The sequence below is a fragment of the Pinus tabuliformis genome, chromosome 8, assembly GCF_031772625.1.
Source record: "Pinus tabuliformis cultivar Carrire ecotype Pingquan chromosome 8, CPIR1, whole genome shotgun sequence".
NCBI lineage: Eukaryota > Viridiplantae > Streptophyta > Pinopsida > Pinales > Pinaceae > Pinus > Pinus tabuliformis.
Window position 1 is genome coordinate 1,027,702,796 of NC_142294.1, and position 22,282 is coordinate 1,027,725,077.

At 39.6% G+C, this 22,282-nt stretch overlaps 1 protein-coding gene across 1 annotated transcript in view; it reads right to left on the reverse strand.

Annotated features, from left to right (window-relative positions):
• The window catches only part of LOC149238883 (vacuolar fusion protein CCZ1 homolog), a 383,381-nt gene that overhangs the window by 111,830 nt on the left and 249,269 nt on the right, over positions 1 to 22,282 (reverse strand). The window contains exon 8 of the mRNA XM_089373214.1: positions 14,039 to 14,194. Coding sequence (XP_089229340.1) covers positions 14,039 to 14,194 — 156 coding nt within the window. The remainder of the gene's footprint in view (positions 1 to 14,038; positions 14,195 to 22,282) is intronic.

Below are 22,282 nucleotides of genomic sequence, written 5' to 3' on the forward strand. Positions count from 1 at the left end.
TACTTCAGCATAATTTTGTGTTACATGAGAGCTACATTGAACAATATGCTCAAGATATAGACTTTAAAGATGTATATGCAACTTTAAGTCAAGGAAAACGAGTAGAAGAATTGGATTATCATGTAAAGGACCGACACTTATACCATTGTGGGAAGTTATGCATTCCACAAATTGAAAGAGTAAAGATAATTCGAGAAGCACACACTTCTCTAATATCAAGTCACTTCGAGGTAAGTAAAACAGTTGCACAGCTGCAAAGATTTTGTTATTGGCCAAAAATGAACAAGACAGTTTCTAGATATGTAAGAGGGTGTACTATGTGTGCTAAAAGCAACCCCAACAATAGAAAACTAGGCTTGTACACTCCATTACCAATTCCTTCTCACCCTTGGGAAAGTGTTTCCATGGATTTTGTTGGAAGACTGCCTAAATCTAGAAAAGGTCATGATTATCTGTATGTTGTTGTGGATAGGTTCAGCAAAGTGTGTATTTTGATACCTTGTGATAAACAGATTACAGCTGAACAAACTGCAAAACTATGTTTTGAACATGTATGGGTTCATTTTGGATTACGCACTTCCATTGTATCTGATCGAGACACCCGATTTGTGGGGTTTTGGTCAAGTCTGTGGGAACTGATGGACACCAAACTTAAGAAAAGCACAGATTTTCATCCACAAACTGATGGCCAGACAGAAGTAGTCAACAAGACAGTGATCCAGTTGCTCAGGGGATATTACAGCAAGCATCTTAAGCTTTGGGATGAACATTTATGTTATGTGCATCATGCTTAAAACAGAGCAAAACATTCTTCTACACAGAGATCTACTTTTGAGACCTGTTTTGGTTTCACCCCAAGGTCTCCTTTGGATTTTGTCTTTGGTAAAGACACCACAATTGAGGGACACAGTGATGTGGACAGGGCAACTAGGTTCATTAAACAGATCCAAGAGATCCACCAGACAATACAGGAACAACTGGAAAAGAGTCAAGCCAATACAAGGCAAGGCATGACAAGCATCGGATAGAGCATAGTTTTCAAGTTGGTGACCAATTCTGGTTGTATATCAGCAAGGACAGGATGCAAGGTGAAGGTAAAAAGCTAAAGCCTATCAGGTATGGACCCTTCAAGATACTTGAGAAGATTGATCAGAATGTTTTTCGCCTTGATCTACCAGCTTACATGCACATCTACTCAGTCGTAAATGCAGATTGCTTCAGATTGTTTGAGCCTTCATTAATTGAGGATCCCAAAGAGCAGAGTCAATTGCCTTCTATTGATGACCTGCTACCTAAATATCTTAATGAATTGCAAGAAAACACAGTTCTGAACAGGAAGGTGAGGATGACACGCAGGGGAGATGTTGAGTACCTCAGAGTTGGGCTCAAGGGTTCAAAGCCGAGCAGTGCAAAGTGGACAGAGATTCGACAAGTGAGACAATTGTACCCTCACTTAGTCGATGCTTGAAAACCAACTTTTGGTGGTCCAAAAGCTTTTTCAGTGGGAAGGCTGTGATCCAAATTGGGTCCATGAAAATTATCAAAGTGCCATGACTGTATCAAATCAGGACAGACTTCAAAATATATGAACAAAGAGCTATCAGGAAGACCTCTAGACAGTGGCAGTTTGTAGCCAGCAAGGAACGACGAGGACCTCAGTCAAAGCGCGCTGACCGAGGCCCATGGAGACCACCCAGGAGGCAAACTGGCAGTTAGGAAGCCCGGATCGGAAAATAGAGGCCATTTCTGATGCCGCACTAATCACACATCGCTAGGCAAAACCCCTCAAGAAGGAAAAGCCCCGAGCACTCGGTCGCATGGGAAGCCGGGAAACCGTAGGGAAAGCGCTAAGGCGAAAGACGGGTCCCGCGCTCCAAAACCAGCGGAATATCGGAGGCATATTGGACGGTAAGCGGATTTGGGTAGAGAACGAGCGATTCCATTCATTGCATGACGCATGTCAGGCGGATAAGAGAGAAAACCACCTCTCATCGCGGGCTAACGGTCGAGAAAGTCAACCGCGCGAAAAGAGCGAACACTGTAGGATCTGGAGGCTCCAGATCTGACAGCGGAGATTGCGCCCGATGAAGAAACCGGATCTGAAGGGAAAATAAGTTACATCACATAAAAGTCTAAAGTCCGATTTGACCGCTGAGTTGGCGGATGAATCATTTCACAATGTAATCGAAATACCGAACCGTTGAGGAAGAGCTAGCGCAGTTCGTGAGAGGGCAAGTGGCCACTTCCCTGTGGACATTGGCAATGACGCAGAGACAGGAAACTCCAAGCGAACAGCAACAGGTGATCCGAAGGGATGGAAGAGGAAGGGAACAGTCATGAGACAAATTGGCTTTAAGCCATGAATAGACAGAGAACAAAACAGAGAAGACAAGGAAGAACCATAGAAGGGAACAGTGGAAAAAGACAAAAGAGACAGTGAAGCAAGAGGCAGAAAAACTGAGAGCCGAGCTGACCTACAGCGTAAGGCAACATCGAGCAGACAGAAGGCTTGAGAGGTTCAAGCAATCCCTGTGAGGATACCTGTCGGGAATTAAGTACCACATGGACTCCTCCCATTAAAGACCAGAGAGGTCAAGATTTGGTAAGGAAAGAGTCTGTGCACTCTAGTGGCTTGGGGAATCCAAAAACCACCCTACCAAGCATTATCTATTTCAGGAGACGCAAATTGAGCTCCTCACTATAAATCTTTGTTTTAAAGACATAATGAAAGAAGGCCACCACTGAAGCTAGACCGAAGACGTAGCCCTAGAGAATAGGGTGAACTCCTTATTTATTTGTTGTGTTCTTGTATTTGCTTACTGTGTTTCTCGTACTGTTTTCCATTTTCCAGTGTCTGTGTATTTTGCAATCTGATCGATCCGTTGCTTAAGATAACATAAACAAACACCAGCACAAGTCTGTAATACCTTCATTCATTAATTAATAAATTGAGATCACTCACGAGTGATTTTCATATCAGCCACTGATCACTGATTCTATCTCTCTTAGCAAACCTTGCTCTAGAGAATAGAATGATTGATCACTCTGGTGTGTTCTCCAAGTGACCCTCAAGCCTCCTCTTATACTTTTCTCGTTAACAAATCAATGACTAAGATTAGATCTGGCTTGATCCATGTCTTTTGGACCCCATTCTAACACAATTTTATATTAATTCACATTAATATTTTAATAAGTTTAGACTTAGGGACTCCATTAAAAATATTAATTATTTTAATATCTCCCAAACTGTTTAGAATCTACCCAAACCCTTTCTGGGTATTGGAGATCTCATGTGCCCTAACCTCTCCACCAAATTTCATGGCTAGAGCACATCCGATGCTACCCCAAATCAACAAAAATTTCTGATTCTAAATTCTTTTAAAATCTAAGGGACTAACCCCTTTTGAGGCCTCCAACTTCTGCTACGTTTTTGTTTTTCTCCTTTTGTTTTCTGCATTTTTTCCTTCTTTCCTCGCTGCCTTCGTTTCCTGCTCCTTCCACGACTCCCATTTTTTTTATGTTATTTCCTAAACCTCCTTTCCTAATGAGCTCCCCATTAACATTGCCCATCCACGTCCCTCAACCCTGCGTTCTAACTTGCTTCGTTGCCTATGTGTTGCTGCCATCTCTCCACGGCTCCCTCATTTCTCCTTCACTATCACCGGTCTCCCTATGCCCATGGTCCTCAGTTTCAGTGTGCCCTTCTCCTTTCATTTCGTTGCCCAAACTCGATGCCATATCCATCCCTCCATCGACCTGCAGCGCCCCTCGCTCGAAATCCTCTGTCGTCATTGCCGCCAGTCCAACCTGCACACAACAAACAACAAGTCCTTTTAAATTTTTTATTTCTCCTTTGTTTTGTTATGAACTTATGAGTTATGGTTAGTTTTTTTTTGTTGTTTATTTCGATTTCATTTTTTTTACTTTGATTAAGGGTTTGGTGTTTTACCAACAAATTCGAATTTTTTTATTTTTGCTTGCCTTTTCAATTTGTTTTATTTCGCATATTTTTGTTTTGATTTTTTATTTTGCTTAAACTTAAAAAATCTATAAAAAAAAATAAATTTTGTTTCCTTATGACTTTGATTTTATTTTTTTATATGTTTTGATTTCCTTTTTTATTTGATTTTGTTTTATAAAACACTTTAAAAACTAAAAAATTCGGTGACTTTGAAGTTGCGAATGAAATAAATCAAAAGAAGATCTAAGCTTTCACATTTAAAATAAATAAATTTCTATGTGGTCTACGGCCCATTAAAAATTTAAATTTAATTAAGGTCTCTTGACTTTTTACCTTTGGTCACATTACAAAATTTAATTAAACATTTACCACATTAAATTTTCACATTAAAAATTTACCTAAGGGATAATTAAATTCTAATCTAAAGTTCCTTGGTGTCTTTTTGTGTTAATTTAAACTTTTAAAGGAAGATCTTTGTGGTATTAATTTCTCTATAGTCAAGCACGATTAATGTTTTAGAATCATATCTAAAGATTGACTATAGGGGAAAGTTAAATTCTAGATTTGGGTTATTGAAGAAAATCATTTTAATTCTAGAATCATATATTGCTTAACAGTTAAATTTCATAGCTCTTCATGGTATTTAATTGCTAGAATATCTTGCATGCTAAAGTATTGAGCAATTGCATTTAATCGTTCACGATCGTCACTTTCATCATATTTATAAATTGCTCTGGATAACTTGTTTTCATTTGGTTTATGGTCAACTGAATATTAAGGCACTGGTCTAAAATCATTTCTATCTTGAGGTTTCTTTTGTTTTAATTGTTAAATCTATCCATCTCGGTTAACCAAGACTTGCTTCACATTCATCAAGTTGTTCATCTTTAAGTCTCCTAGAGCCTGTCTTCCATAGATTATCCTCATTCATTCACCCTAGGGACTACCCCCCTTGACTTCTCTAGGGGAGAGTTTAAACGGAGTGAGTAAGGATTAGAGTGACAACCCTTACTCTAATCGTTGTCACAGTGCCTAGACACTTTGTGCGACAACATGACCAATCATGATAGCCATATAATTATTAGGATCCAAAGCATTGCCAAATTTTGAGCTCAGGATAAATAACACATTGCGACCACGAAGAGGAAAAAATAGAACGAACACCTCATTAAAAAGCATAGCCAAGTGTTGATGTAGGGGTCCCATCCCATATTTAAGTGTTAAATTTTGGTATGTTCTATGCTAGAGCAATTTATTTAAATTTTCACAGTTAGCAATCACATCAGCATTACGATAAACTGCAGATAGAACATAAATATAATATGCAGAAGACAAGCCAAGACAAGAGGACACAAGATATGGCGCGAGCCAGGGACAAACCCCACAATGTGTGGGGAAACCCTTTGATCAAATCTTCTTTTATCTTCAAAGTTCAGCAGAGAAAGAGAGAGAGAGAGAGAGAGTACAATTACAACAGAAGTCAACACTTTGACTTGTCTAGATCTACGCATAGATCATCTCCTATAACGACGAGATCAGTTGAAGACATTCTGCTTCAACTGATACCTATCATCATGCTGCATCTCGTCCTCTAGTTGCACTACTGCATATTGCACCATGCTGCACTAATCATGATAATCATCATGCTGCCCATGTCCATGATCTTATCATGCTGCCCTTCATGTTCATGATCTTATCATGCTGCCCATACTAATGTGCATCATCATCATGCTGCTGTCCTTACAGATGTGTATTATCATTATGCTGCTGTCCATCATGTCCATGTTCTCATTCAACTTCATGCTGCCCATGTCCATGATCTTATCATGCTGCCCTTCATGTTCATGATCTTATCATGCTGCCCGTACTAATATGCATCATCATCATCATGATGCTGTCCATGCTCCATGTCATCATCCATCATTATACATCATACAGGTCATTCATACATCATGTTGCCAACAGACCTAATTTGTCATGCTGTTACCTACAGCAATCTTTCCTCTGCCTGCGTATAAGGTGTTACTATTTACAGCGGAATATGTGACTATATATATCAGCGTATATGTCTCCATTTACAGCTACATATATCTGCGTGTCTGTCTCTATTTATATTGGAATATCCTTATGATGAACAGCATATATGTGTCTTCAAGAACAGCGTGTAAGATAGCTTCATGACTGCGTATGGACCCTTTATTAACTGCGTGTTATGACTTTATGACTGTGGTTGTTCCAGGCATCATGTTGACTGTCCATGAACTGCGTGTAATGATTCCATATGACAATGGATCCAAATTAGGGCATTACGTTGAATGATCTGCGTGTTATGACTTTATGACTGCGGCTGTTCCAGGGATCACATTGACTGCATTTTACTTCTGGACAGCGTAGTGTATAAGGCTTCTTGACAGCGTGTTAGGGCCTGTTCTTCTCAGCAATAATTCTTTTCTTAGCTGCGTTATAGAGGCTTCCTAGACAGCGTAGATTAGGCCTCACTTTAACCACATAGGAGCTCCCTTGACTGCGGCTAGGGCATGACTAGGAGTCTCTGTTTGCTGCAAAGATCAACCTGCAACTAGGGCATCACCATAAGGCCAGCGTATTCTTTTGGTTCTCTCCTTCTCCAAAAACCCAGACGTGGAGAGGAGATCACCTCAAGAATACGTGTGTGCAAATGATATCAAATCCTCATCTATTTATACCAAAATGAGGATGATGAATAGACACGTCGGTTGGGCTTCTAGAGCCTACATAAGAGCTGGTCGGCTTGACTATAATTACATAAACAAAATAAATTCATATCTCCATAAATACTTATCGGAATCGGATGATCTTTGGATCAATCCTACACCTCTCGACGAGAGGGATCCAATAAAAATATCAGCTGCCAGAAATAAGATAACCCACATGGAGTTTGGCCCTAGTTGCCAATTTAACACTCCCTCTCAACTAGGGAGAACTCCATCCGCTGATCCATATGTACGACTGTACTATCTCTGCCATCAGTGCCCTGCACTGCTCTGCCCATCTTTGCTCAGCTCTGCTGGCTCTGCTCTATTCTACCCAGCTCTGCTGGCTCTCCTAGCTCTGCTTTGCTCAGCGCTGTTGGCTCTGCTAGCTCTGCTCTGCTCAGCGCTGCTGGCTCTGCTAGTTGTGCTCTGCTCAGCTCTACTCATCATTGCTGGCTCTGCTAGCTCTGCTCTGCTCAATTCTGCTGAACTATGAAGAAGAAGAATTGATCGAGAATGAGTCATATCATTCTCCACTAACTCGAAGTTAGTCTCAAAGTGCGTACCACTGGTCCCAGACCAGTCTCAACTGACCCGAAGTCAGTGTCATAGTATGTACGACTCTCACTGGTCCCAGACCAGTATCGCAGTCTCAGAGAGTGTATCACTGGTCCCAGACCAGTCTCAACCGACCCGAAGTCAGTGTCATAGTATGTACGACTCTCACTGGTCCCAGACCAGTATCGCAGTCTCAGAGAGTGTACCACTGGTCCCAGACCGGTCTCAACCGACCCGAAGTCAGTGTCATAGTATGTACCACTCTCACTGGTCCTAGACCAGTACTGCACTGACACGAAGTCAGTCTCGAAGTATGTACCACTGGTCCCAGACCAGTCTCAGCCGACCCGAAGTCAGCGTCATAGCATGTACAACTCCTACCACTGGTCCCAGACCAGTATCATTGATCCCAGATCAATGGAGGACATCCTAGCATAGGGAGTACGGTAGATACAACGATGCGTCCATCGGTATTACTATGGTCCCTAACTTCATTTCCCTGCTCATTGATCAGATGAGAGGTACTTCCCATGAGTCCCAGACTGCATGGGTAGGAAGCCTCGACAGGAGAACTTAATCAATCCTGTCCTCACAGGAGAACACATCAATCCTGCTACAATCGCCATGGAGAACACATCAATCCAGGCTGCCATGGAGAACACATCAATCCAGGCCTCACAGGAGAACACATCAATCCTGCTACAATCGCCATGGAGAACAAATCAATCCAGGCCTCACAGGAGAACACATCAATCCTGCTACAATCGCCATGGAGAACACATCAATCCAGGCCTCACAGGAGAACACATCAATCCTGCTACAATCGCCATGGAGAACACATCAATCCAGGCCTCACAGGAGAACACATCAATCCTGCTACAATCGCCATGGAGAACACATCAATCCAGGCCTCACAGGAGAACACATCAATCCTGCTACACAAGAGAGCGAATCATCTTGTCCCACAAGAGAGCGAATCATCTTGTCCCACAAGAGAGCAAATCATCTTGTTTCAGTGCGCACCACCAGGGGAGGGTGAGTCACCCTGTGGTCGTATGTTGCTCCAATAGAACTGCAAGCCCCCCAAAGCTCCTAGAGCTCAATGTATGCAGCATGCAGGACCCTTTTACAAAGGTCTCTCGACGACTCCAAGTCGTTCGGGAAAATCACAAATTTGATCTTTCCTCAGGGCTCTGTCCTGTACATCATCTCAGTGTGATGGAGCCTCCTTGATCATCAACTTACCATATCCCAGATAAGGCAGTAATTGATGTCTATCTGTTGGAGCAATTGTCAAATACGGGATTCCTCAATAATCGAATCCCATCTCTGGTTGTCACAGAGATTCACAGTGGTATTCATCATGTGTACAAACAGCTCACTGAAGAGCTTCAGCAACCAGACTGCCTCACAGAAGGCCATACTATCAGCAATGTATTCTGCCTTGGTGGTGCTCAGAGTCACCGACTTCTGCTTCCTGCTCATCCAGGATATCAAGGCAGATTCCAAACAGCACTGAGAAGTGCTCTAGTGATCCTCCATACTTCCTGCCCACTCATCATTCGAATAATCATGTGGTTTCATATTTTCGGCAGTGTATCTCAATTCATGAGAGATTGTGCCCTGAAGATATCTTAGAAGATTCTTGGCACCAATCAAGTGAGGCTCAACCAAATATGAGCTCACCATGCTAACTGCAACACAGATGTCCGGACGGAGATTCTCCAAGAACATCAATGCGAATGAGTTTATGAAGCTCAAAGGCATTTCCCAAATCTGGTCCGACATCATTACCATATAACTTCTGGAAGTTAAGATCCTCGAGGCAGTCACAAGCTAGCAGCTTATCTTCTCACATTCAGAATCCAACTCCCTCTGTCTCCTATAAATGAGAGGGTCTGCACCTGTCAAACATAGGTGCCGGTACGAGAGGTTCATCATCCACAACCTTCGAGTAATGGTTTGGATCGATTTCACTCCTAGTGAATCTCAGCTGCATTGGACAGCTATCAATCCTCTCATACTATGCCCGAGGTGTTTTTCTTCAAGCCATAGAGGGCTTTCTTCCATCAAACTCCTCGGGTTGTTCCAAACCTGTGAACCTGCTGCATGAGGGGAATGGTACCCTTATAATATTTTTCTTTTGGTACATTTCAGACACGTACCTTCATGCTTCCTTTTGAATTCAGGCATCCTAGTCACCATTTGACTCACAGACCTCTAGAGCTGAGTCAATGGACATGGTCCCCAGTGGACTTCCTGCAACTTGATACAACCCTGAACTCAAAAACATCTTTAAAAAATCTATTTTCAAACACGTACCTTTCCATCGATAAGTGCCACCCTGCAACCTTTGACTTCCATTTCCGAGATGGACATCGGGTTCGATCAGGTACATAAAAGAGATTCAGGGGTTCCTTGCTTTTGAGGAAGAGTCGACCATTTCCTTGATGACCTGCATTCCCAGTCATTCTTTTGATCATAGAAGATGTCCCAGGGATGATAGTTATCTTCATCAAGAGATGTGTCTCTGCCACTCGAACTTGTTTCAACAAGGCATCTGCCTTTCCTTCCACCCTTAGATCCGAACTTCCCAATGAAGTGATCTTAAGATGGACCATCAGAATCTTCCACTGCGCCATTCTGATAACATTATCTGCTTTGACTTCACCCTAGGTGAATTATGAGGAACCCATTGTTCCTTCTGTCTTGTCCCAACTGTCTTCGGTGATTGCTCTTTCACTCTTGCTTGGGCATTGTCTTCACCTCAGCTCTGATACCATGTTAAATTTTGGTATGTTCTATGCTAGAGCAATTTATTTAAATTTTCACAGTTAGCAATCACATCAGCATTACGATAAACTGCAGATAGAACATAAATATAATATGCAGAAGACAAGCCAAGACAAGAGGACACAAGATATGGCGCGAGCCAGGGACAAACCCCACAATGTGTGGGGAAACCCTTTGATCAAATCTTCTTTTATCTTCAAAGTTCAGCAGAGAAAGAGAGAGAGAGAGAGAGAGTACAATTACAACAGAAGTCAACACTTTGACTTGTCTAGATCTACGCATAGATCATCTCCTATAACGACGAGATCAGTTGAAGACATTCTGCTTCAACTGATACCTATCATCATGCTGCATCTCGTCCTCTAGTTGCACTACTGCATATTGCACCATGCTGCACTAATCATGATAATCATCATGCTGCCCATGTCCATGATCTTATCATGCTGCCCTTCATGTTCATGATCTTATCATGCTGCCCATACTAATGTGCATCATCATCATGCTGCTGTCCTTACAGATGTGTATTATCATTATGCTGCTGTCCATCATGTCCATGTTCTCATTCAACTTCATGCTGCCCATGTCCATGATCTTATCATGCTGCCCTTCATGTTCATGATCTTATCATGCTGCCCGTACTAATATGCATCATCATCATCATGATGCTGTCCATGCTCCATGTCATCATCCATCATTATACATCATTCAGGTCATTCATACATCATGCTGCCAACAGACCTAATTTGTCATGCTGTTACCTACAGCAATCCTTCCTCTGCCTGCGTATAAGGTGTTACTATTTACAGCGGAATAGGTGACTATATATATCAGCGTATATGTCTCCATTTACAGCTACATATATCTGCGTGTCTGTCTCTATTTATATTGGAATATCCTTATGATGAACAGCATATATGTGTCTTCAAGAACAGCGTGTAAGATAGCTTCATGACTGCGTATGGACCCTTTATTAACTGCGTGTTATGACTTTATGACTGTGGCTGTTCCAGGCATCATGTTGACTGTCCATGAACTGCGTGTAATGATTCCATATGACAATGGATCCAAATTAGGGCATTACGTTGAATGATCTGCGTGTTATGACTTTATGACTGCGGCTGTTCCAGGGATCACATTGACTGCATTTTACTTCTGGACAGCGTAGTGTATAAGGCTTCTTGACAGCGTGTTAGGGCCTGTTCTTCTCAGCAATAATTCTTTTCTTAGCTGCGTTATAGAGGCTTCCTAGACAGCGTAGATTAGGCCTCACTTTAACCACATAGGAGCTCCCTTGACTGCGGCTAGGGCATGACTAGGAGTCTCTGTTTGCTGCAAAGATCAACCTGCGGCTAGGGCATCACCATAAGGCCAGCGTATTCATTTGGTTCTCTCCTTCTCCAAAAACCCAGACGTGGAGAGGAGATCACCTCAAGAATACGTGTGTGCAAATGATATCAAATCCTCATCTATTTATACCAAAATGAGGATGATGAATAGACACGTCAGTTGGGCTTCTAGAGCCTACATAAGAGCTGGTCGGCTTGACTATAATTACATAAACAAAATAAATTCATATCTCCATAAATACTTATCGGAATCGGATGATCTTTGGATCAATCCTACACCTCTCGACGAGAGGGATCCAATAAAAATATCAGCTGCCAGAAATAAGATAACCCACATGGAGTTTGGCCCTAGTTGCCAATTTAACATTAAGGAATTCAAATTGTTGGCCTTTAAGGTCAATGAATTTACTAGTGTTGAGCTTAAGGATGCCTCTCTAGATAAGGTCAAGTGTGAACAAATGATTAGATAAGATAATTTTATTAATGTCTGACAAATGACCACAAAAGTAGGTCAATGGAATTGAAAAGTACAACCAATATGGATACAACGTGGGAGCACCAATACAACTCCTAGAAAATGCCAAGAATAATACAAAAAAAAAACCTACATAAGTATAACATTAGAACATATGCATAAAACCATGACAATGGTACGGTGATACAAAACACTAAGTGAGTTTCTCTGAAACTAGAAATGTGGATAACCCAGCTCAAGAACTAGTCGAGAGATAGAGTGATTGGATGATGAGGCCTATGATGTCAAGGTCTCCTAAGTTTGACGGTCAAGGGCAATGGGGGAAAACTAGGAACTAACTTGTCATCGGAGTCTTCTGAAAACACCGGGGAGCCCGATTGCACAATCAAGGGGGGGTGTATGTACTACGAACAAGGTATACTCCTAGCATCTGAGGTCGAATGAAAAACTATGAATGGATCTTTGGTTGCTCTAATGCATCTGTGGGGTAGTTTGACGGGCGAGAGGTGCTCTATGCTAGATCCATCTAGAGCTCATCTCTCTAATGCTCTAAGAACTAGTTGGCTGATCTCTGAGCATATCTCAATAATATTGGGTGAATCATGGAGTGGGGGCAGGGGCTAAGGGGAATCTTAGGGTCTCAACTCTCACCATCCTGCTATCTGGTGTGCTTTGGAACTCTTCGTATCATTTGTTGCTCCAATCTAATGGATCAACGAGGAAGTATGAGGTATTGGGCTAGGACATCCTTGGGAAAGGCATGGCGTGCAAGACCTAAGATCTGTGGTTGAAAATCTCCCTATTGAAGAGGGATAAGCATCTTTGGTCCTGGTATTGGAATAAAGTAGAGAGGGAGCCTCCCAAGTCCCTATAGAGGCAGTGACAACGTCCTCTAATCTCATACTATAGGGGACATCTTCATCTCCAACTCCTAAAGGTGGCACAACTAGCAAATCTTATAAGATCCTAGTATATGGTGATTTGTCTCTATCCAAAGTTGATGGGAGCCAAGCCAGAATTGTCCCAAAGGGATCCTAAGCAAGTGCATCCAACATCTGTGTGTATAAGGGGGGTGGATGATGATGCCACCAGGCAGCTCCAAAAAGGTGTGGTTGGATGAAAATATAAAGAGAGGAGATATGGGTTCTCCAAAAGTGGGGATTGATATTGACCATTTTTTTCTGACGAAGGAAGGTGCACCAAAAGATCTATGGAGCCATTCTAGGGAGAGAAAGAAGCCAAGGGAAATCCAATTCAGAAACAACCAACAAATGAAATCCTCACAAGTCATGCTTGAACACAAGATACATATTTGTGGTTAATCTGGATCATGACTCCCCAATTTCTTCTTTAAGAATTATGCACATTTCTGAACGTCTAGGTTATAAATATTTTCATATTTGATCTGGGTTTATTGTTATCAGATCTGAGTTATAGATCATGAATGTTTGATTTCCAGTTAGTATTTAGAGAAAAAATAACTGGAGTTAGGATAGTCCATCCACAAATGACAATTTTTTGAGACTAATAGATTCCTCGAAGAGTGTGAAGAAGCCCTCCTAACAATAACTCTCAAAACTTAAGTATGAATGAACCCACATACCATTAGACCATTATGATTAGATCTGTAATCCACAAGTTTTACAGGGTTGACATGAAAGAAGATTTGGGGTTAAAATATGCATCTAACCAAATAATTTTCAGATTGAATCACTTTGCATGGGTCACTGCACCGCCTTAAGTAATACAATCAAAGTGTAGCCTAGAAAGATGAGCCACTTTAAATTTTTCAGACTTAATTTTTAACCTTTAACCACACTACCCAAGCAAAGCTAAATCTACCAGAGTTAATGGAAATATTTAACATGTACAAAAATGTGGAGTGCATGACAAAATATAGCCATCATAGAACCTTGAAACAACATTCATTGTCAGAGTAATGTGGTACACTTCCTCATCAACCTTTATTTTCGCATTATCTTTGAAATGTATGAAGTTTTCATTTCATTTAGTAACAGAAACCTTGAGATTGTATGCCTTCATGCCTTTTCCGATTCACCTACTTCCCTCAGTTAGAATTCTTTTCTGGTGAAGAGCAGTCTCCAATACAAGAGTATACAGTAATTCTAGCACAACATAATTGAATGAATGAAACTGTGCAGAGGCTAATCACCTTTGAAAGAGTAGTGACCTTGCCAGGAGGAGATGCCCTCGATAAATTTCTGTCATGATTGCAAAACAAGTAACTATAGCCAGCCACGTGATACATATTGCCACCACCCCACTGCTTAGTTAATTTCTCCTCCAGATTCAATATCTTCAGAGAAGCCTAACATCAACTTCCAAAAATTTGCAAGGTTAAGATGATTTCATGCACATCAACTGTGGAAGTAACATAATCAGATCTCTAAAGCTTGAAAGCACACTGCTGAATTTAATTTGTGAGTTACAAATATGTAGGTAAACAATCAAGAATTTCAGAAATATTTCATAATGTAAATGTTACACATAAAACACATCCATAACCAAGACTTGTTTGTCAGCTGAACTTTGCATTAATACAAACTCCAGTGTAGCATCATTCGCTAGACTAAAAATGCTATGGTATTGAATTGGTCTAAGTTTTGTCATTGAATCCACATCCAGACCTTTCAGTATCCTCTTGGGATCCCTTCCTTCACTAAATCCTTTGAGGGAAACAGATCTACGAGATATGCCAAGAAGATCCTGTTACCTATATATGAGGGTGAGACCTACGATGGATCCTCAGACCTCAACTGAAACCTTAAAAGAAACACAAAATAACAAAAATGTCAAAAAGGAAAAGAAGATGAGAATTTATTCTCACTTTAAGAAGACACTAAAGGATATGTCTAAAAGACTGTTGCATTGTGTTCAATCTAGTGACCTACACATACAGATTTTTATTTCATCGCTGAAATGTACAAATTATCTTAATGCACGTACATTTATTATCCCTGTATAATTTTAAAATTCTTCCTTGTAGAATAATGACCTAACTTATGTTTGTAAACAAAGTTAGTGTTAGGCCATGTTATAAATTTATAAAGTTTTATGCTAATAAATAAAGCGCATGTGGGTTGACTAAGTTAGTTAAAATTTAAGGATTAAGACATGTCTCATACTTTTGGTAGTTGTGCTATCATGCCTAATTCTATGCACATAAAGTTACCTTCTAAAATGGAATAATAATTTTACATCGTGCACAATTTTGCTCAACATGGTATCATACCAATTAGAAGTCCTGACATTATGACATAGAATGTACTGGATTGGAGACCGAAGAGACTGAAACCAGTTGGAGATTGAGGACCCTAGAAAAGGATGAAAGTATACGGAGCTGTGAGACAGACACCCTGAATTTTAAAAATGTGATGCAGTTGTACATGAAAGGCAAGTTGAGCATTAATTAATCTAAAGTTTTTAAGTTTTTTAATAATTTAAATTTCCCGAAGATAGGAAACAAAGAAGGAAAAAATAAAATGTTAAAAAAATTTCAAATGACAAGAAAGCCAATGAATTAGAAAGCATACTGACCCTATCAAATAGCCGTGGAACTAGAAGGCAGAACCTGTCAGGATTGAGACCCCTGTCAGTATTGGCTATGTGTCTGTCATTGCCAGCTATTGTTTGTAGCTTTGTTATTGTATGTAGGCATGCTAATTAAATCTTGTGTGTTTCCATTATACCACCATGGCGATATAACATATATTAAAATATCTCAAGTAAAACTTTTATAAATGAAAACAAATCAAATGTATTGGAAGAAAGTTAATCCACAATAGTGGGACAGAACCAAAATGTGAATAAACAAAAAGGCCTGGGACAGCAAGACGATTAGAACATGGAGAGAAGATGCAGGTTGGGGAATAGAAGACCCAGTGTGGCAGAAAACTGATGTCAATAAACTAGAAGAAATATTAAACATGAAATACGAACAGAGAAAGGGCAGTCCACAACACTTGTAAGTTGTAATTGAGACATAATAATGCCAAGAACATGCCAGAACAGCCTAAGGAGAGCATCAATAGGCTAGAAGAACAGAATCATATGAACCAAAATATCTGTGGTAACTGGTTACATAATTGAACAAAGAGTTATTTTTTTGAGAAATGCATCATATACACTGCATACATCCAAGAGGAATATAAAAACAGAAGATTGAGAGAGAGAGAGAGATGACCCCAGAGATACGATAAGACATAGATAATATCTTTTTATTAATGTCCAACAAATGACCACAAAAGTAGGTCAATGGGATTAAAAGGTACAACTAGTGTGATTACAGTGTTGGACTGAGAAAGCAACTACTATATAAATTCTAAAAACAACAAAAGGAAAAAAACAAGGAAGCATAAGTATCTAGCTAGGCTATTCCCTAACAATCTAACCAGAAGACACAATAGTATAAGTGCAATGATACAATGGAAAGGCCAGACACTAGAGCTCACAGTGCTGGCAGAGACACAGAGAGAGAGAGAGGGAGAGAGGATGCCAAGGTCTGCTAGTCCTAATGGTTGAGGGATAGGGGGATCAATCTGGCAGAGCACTTCCAGAATGAGAATGATAGCAGACATAAAATTTGATCAGATGATATCCAGTGCTGATCTTGAATAGATGCTTTATAGAGTCTGGCAGAGGTCTCCAGATAAAGGGATGTTCAATATGGTGATTTTCTAATCAACAACAGAGAGTAAAGTTCTGGCCTTGGCATGAGGGGAATGGCAATCCAATAGGGCACCAAAGTTTGGAGAAGCAGTTGATATTTTTCCGAAGACACAACACATGGTTAGGCTACCATCCTAGAGAACCATCAAGCATCATGGCTAGTTACCCAGAAGAATTGGTAGAATTGGTAGATGGAGGTAGATCCATATATAGTCTTCAGGTTTTGTAGTTCTGAGTTGTGTTTCTCCTTAGCAGAATTTATAAATTCCAAAAATTTTGCATTTCGCATCGGGGGTACTAACAATATGATGCTATTTTCATCTAGGTAGATCCATATATAGTCTTCAGGTTTTGTAGTTCTGAGTTGTGTTTCTCTTTTGCAGAATTTATGAATTTCAAAAATTTTGCATCTTGCATCAGGGGTACTAATAATCTGATATTATTTTCGTCTCAAGGGGGGTTGTTAAATTGCAACACAAAAATAACAATCTGTATAATATGGTCATTCTAGAGTCTATATGTTAGTGACAAGTGATCAAAGTATTATTAAGTATCAAGGTTAGAGGCTAGGTGTTTAAACCACCATAACCAACTTAGAGTGCCATAAATGATGTATTGAGAGATGATATAAATGAGATGGTGGTATGTCACCTGTGTATATGGGAAGCAACCCTCGACCTCCTGATCATGTGTTTGCTGCTACATTAATATATTGTGAATTTGTGACATTTAGTAACCTCTCTATGTTGATGTATAGGTGTTATTGTGTTAAAACTTAGGCATGCATATATATTTACAGTAATCTAGACTCAATCGCACTGATTGTTGGACTTCTGGAAGTTTTTTTGTTACTATGATATCTATGCCTTCAGTCAGGTATATTTTGACGTTAGACATGATGGCATGAACTGTGCACTAGAGTTATTGTTTTTGAAAAGGCCATGCAAGCTCCTATGCTAGAATCTCTATTAGCATAACAGTTTAGCATCTAGGGGTGTTCTAGAATCTAGGCACTCCCACAAACATGTGGCCACTGATTGTACTCTCCAGTCCCATTGAACTATTCCTTGGTTATTTGTGGACATCAATAAAACTATCTTATCTTTATCTGTATAAATAAATAAAAATTCATGAAAAATGAATATGATTATTAAATATTAAGAAGCCCTTGAAAATAAAATGGTCATTTCTTGCCCTAGGATTGTTTCATTAAAGTCAGAAGATATTCTGTGAGACAGGATTTTCATTGATAGATTAATGATTGAATTCTTGATTCGGATTGTGGGATAGCCATCCAACAGGCTTTGCACACTAGCAACTTTCATGAAGCAATCCTGTCTAAAAATAATAGATCCCACTTTCCACATCATTGTTGGTTAATTTGTTGAGATAAGAACATATCTCCCTTTTTGCTTTCTCTTCTTGCAGATGCATGTAAGGAGCTTTAGAAAGACATGTGTGGGCTGTGTGAAATGTTAAGGCTAGGTTAATGGCAAATGATGTAAATGCCCAAAGATTCCATGTGTCTTGAGCATTCATCAATGCTTGCAAATGTCAAATGGTTTTTTTTCTTTTAATGCAACTTATATTATTTCAAATATGCACAAGAATTGCATAGACATAAGAGTTACATGATTATCCTCTTTCTATGTAAACTAGGATGGCTAACATATGGGCATTATACCCCAAGGGGCAAAGAGTGTCACCTTTTTCAAACCTATCACCTCTAGTTTGACATGAATTGCTAGATCATAATTGAATCCTCTTAATTTTCCCAGCTGTAGGCAGGAAATGTTTCCTTGAAAAATTGTTATGCACCTTTTCCAAAGGAAGATAATAGGAGACAGCTGTATCATATGGCATAGCTGTCCGCAACAATCCTTCCTCATCCAAGCATCCTCTAAGTGGACAACTTGCCAAGATGGGGGGGCTGTGAACAGGTAGCCGAATTCTACTTGTAACTGTGCCCAAAAGGTCCTAGCAATTGGATACCTCCACAAGACATGCCTAACTAATTGTTCTTTATGGCATTGAACACAAAATGGATTGCATCGCATTTTCTAATTACAAAACTAATATAGTCAAAATTATATTTAATGTCAATAAAAAAAATACAGATTTTGCCTCAAAATCTAGTAGGCCTTGTGAGGGGACTCACAAAGGAAAGGCCAAACCCTGTTGCAACAATGAGGGAGATTACCATTGTCACCTCGTAAATCTTCCTCCTGCTCTTTAGCGAATTTCACTGCAAGGGAGGCTTCCTAGTGATCACCTATGAGGATATTCTAAGTTATAGGGTTCAAGGTCATGAAGGTATAGGCTAGGTGAATACACTCAATGATCGAGAAAGGACCAATACTTCTCAATAAGGAACAACGTACCATGCATGTAGACTAGGTAAAAGACTTAAATGATCTAGGGTTTCTTGATATGCAACACAAAGGAATACCTAGACACAATAAAGTCAAAGAAAGGGTTTGTTAAGAGATCAGGTCAACAAAACAATAGAGCAAACCCTGAAGATAAGCCTCAAGCTGAAGCTATGCTTAGATTAGGGTTTCCAAGGCACACAACTTGTCTAAAAAAGGATGATGTCAGCCCTCCTAGGGGAAGTTTTATCATGAAAAAGATTATATTGTGTTTAAAAGGATTATAAAAATAAAACTTAGGTTTTTGTTCCACAAACTTTTGTGTTAAAAACTATGTTGCCAGGAAACGTGGGTTCCGGGACGGGTACGGGTGCGGGGACGGGGACGGGGACGCCATTTTTCGAAACAGGGTGCGTGGGTTCATCGGGGGTATATTATAATTTATATATATATAATATAATATATATAAATATTATATTTTATAAATTATAATATATATGAATTTGTATATTTTTCAACTTTAAACAAGAAAATTAAAATATTTATGATTTAAACTTTAAATATTTAAACATGCACATCATTGAACATTCAACATTCACAATGAAATTTCAAAATTTCTAGTTTGATATCAAGTGCAAATTGGAGTTTACATATTAATAAGAATCATGATATATGTCCATTGTCATACTACATTCAAAATTTGTCTTAAGACATCAACAAACAAGAACTGGGAAATTTTAAAATACTAAAATAAAATTATCTAATAGTGAACAATGGATTCCTCAAGCAAGGTCATCAACATCACTCAGATCTTCAGTTAGCAAGCTCTCCAAGTAGGGATCACTCTCATCCTGAGGCTCTTGCTCATACATAGCAATTGGAGGTAGCTCAATCAGGCCATCTGGTTGTATCTCCTTGTCCACACACATAGCATCGCTTGTATTGGTACCATCCCTTGAAAGGACCCTCGTATCTAGGGTCTTTTCGAGATATGAGACGAAGTGTGCTATGAACTTACACTAAGTTCTCTGCCTTCTTTGAGCCCAACATATTTCTCTTTACTAAATGGATAAAGGCATAAGTACTCCAATTCCTCTCGCAAGATGAAGAACTAGCTACCTAGAATATTAGGGGAAACCCATTAAATTAATTAAAAAATAAAATATAAAAACTAAAAGAACCCAAAAGAACCTGATTTTGGCATTCCAAGTACCCATCATCAGGGTTCTCCGTACCTGTCAAGACAAAAGAACCCAATTTTTTTTAATGAAGAACCCAGTTCTTATGGGTTCTTCTCAGAAGCACCGAACTCGAATCCGGTATTTGGGGACGAGAACCCAGGATGGGTTTGAGAACCCCACCCCCGGGTTCGGGAACCCATGCAACATAGGTTAAAAAGGATTACAAAAATAAAACTTAGGTTTTTATTCCACAAACACTCATCAACCATGCCTTAGATGTAAAGTCCCCTCTCGAATGATCGGAAAAGGGATGACTCACTAGCTCATTTTCAACTCCCGTGGGCTAGAGTCACAATGGGGAATTAATAAAATGGGGTCACTTAATAAATAAACGTCAACTTTATGAAATGACAATAATAAAAGTGATGGGGAAAAAGATTAGAAAATAAAATAAAAATTAAAAAGAGGGAAATAAATTCAAATTGAAGGAAAGAAGGGAAATTGAGAAGAAATAGATTAAAAAGAGGGGAAATGTATTTACCTCTCATCATTGTGCATTTGTCTTTTTGGAGATCAGATTAGAGTGTAGAAAAATAAATGACCTGCACCCTTTACCAATTTTCAAAATTTGCTCATGCACAATTTATTGATTTTATGTGGTCCAATGCCTGTTCCAATTTATTGATTTATGTGGTCCAATGCCTGTTCCAATGCCTGGTCCAATGCTCAGATTTATGTGGTCCAATGCCTGTTCCTTCTGCAAATGGAAATAAATATATCATGACATTTATTGATGATTACACCAGAATGTGTTGGGTTTATTTATTGAAGAACAAATCTGATGCCTTTCAAACATTCAAGAATTTTCATAAATGGATTGAAAATGATGCACAATCTCATATTGGGTCTATTCGCACTGATAATGGAAAAGAATATACATCAAATGAATTTGAAAACTATCTTCGCCAACATGGGATCAAACATCAAACAACTGTACCTTATAATTCCCAACGGAATGGTGTAGCTGAAAGAATGAATAGAACAATTTTGAATATGGTACGATCCATGCTTTTCTTCAAAAATGTAAAGATAATGTTTTGGGTTGATGCTGTTCTATGTGCTGCATATATAAAGAATAGATGTCCATCTAATGCTATAAGAAACAAGACTCCTTATGAATTGTGGTATGGACATGTTCCTTCAGTAAAACATCTCAGGATCTTTGGTTCCACCTGTTATGCTTTGATACCAAAGGTACATAGAAACAAACTTGGTGCTAGAAGTCGTAAGTGTATCTTCCTGGGGTATTCAAACACCTCCAAAGCATACCGCCTCTATGATGAAGTAAATAAAAAGTTTGTTGTATCTAGAGATGTAATTTTTCTTGAATCATCCAAATCTGACAATGTTGTTGAGCGGCAACGTGATCGCTTGGATAGATTCGCAAAAACGAAATCATTTCAAGAGTCTGATAATCAGATTCCACATCTTGAAGGGGGGATTCCTATACTAGATCAACATGTGGAATCTTCTTCTGAAGAACAATCTCCTCTGCATGAAACTCCAACAACGGATGATGCTTTAAGTGATGTAATTGATAGAATTGGGAGACTCAATCTTGATTCAGTCCCAACTCAATCAACAAAGCAGCCTGGACCATCTCAGAAAGGTCCCCCAAAGTGGCTGACAAAGACACTTGAAAGTGTTCATCCTGATGAATTGGAAAAACAGGAACCAGAAATTCAAACCGACAAAATGGAGGTGATGTAGATGACTCTAATTCACCTGTTGATATGGATGTTACTTATGATTGTGAATTGAACTTGTCTACAGATTTTGAACCAACTTCCTTCAAAGAAGCTACTTCTCATGATGAATGGAAAGAAGCGATGCAAAAGGAGTATGATGCTCTCATAAAGAATGGCACTTGGAAGCTGGTTGATCCTCCATTTGGAACCAAACCAATTGGCTGCAAATGGGTCGACAAGAACAAGTACAAAGCTGATGGCTCACTTGACAAGCACAAAGCTAGGCTTGTGGCAAAAGGTTTTGCACAGAAGAAAGGGGTCGATTATGAGGAAAATTTTGCCCCCACAGCAAAATGGACCACCATCCAGACACTCTTTGCACTAGCAGCTCAGAACGGTTGGAAAGTCCATCAAATGGATGTAAAAACTG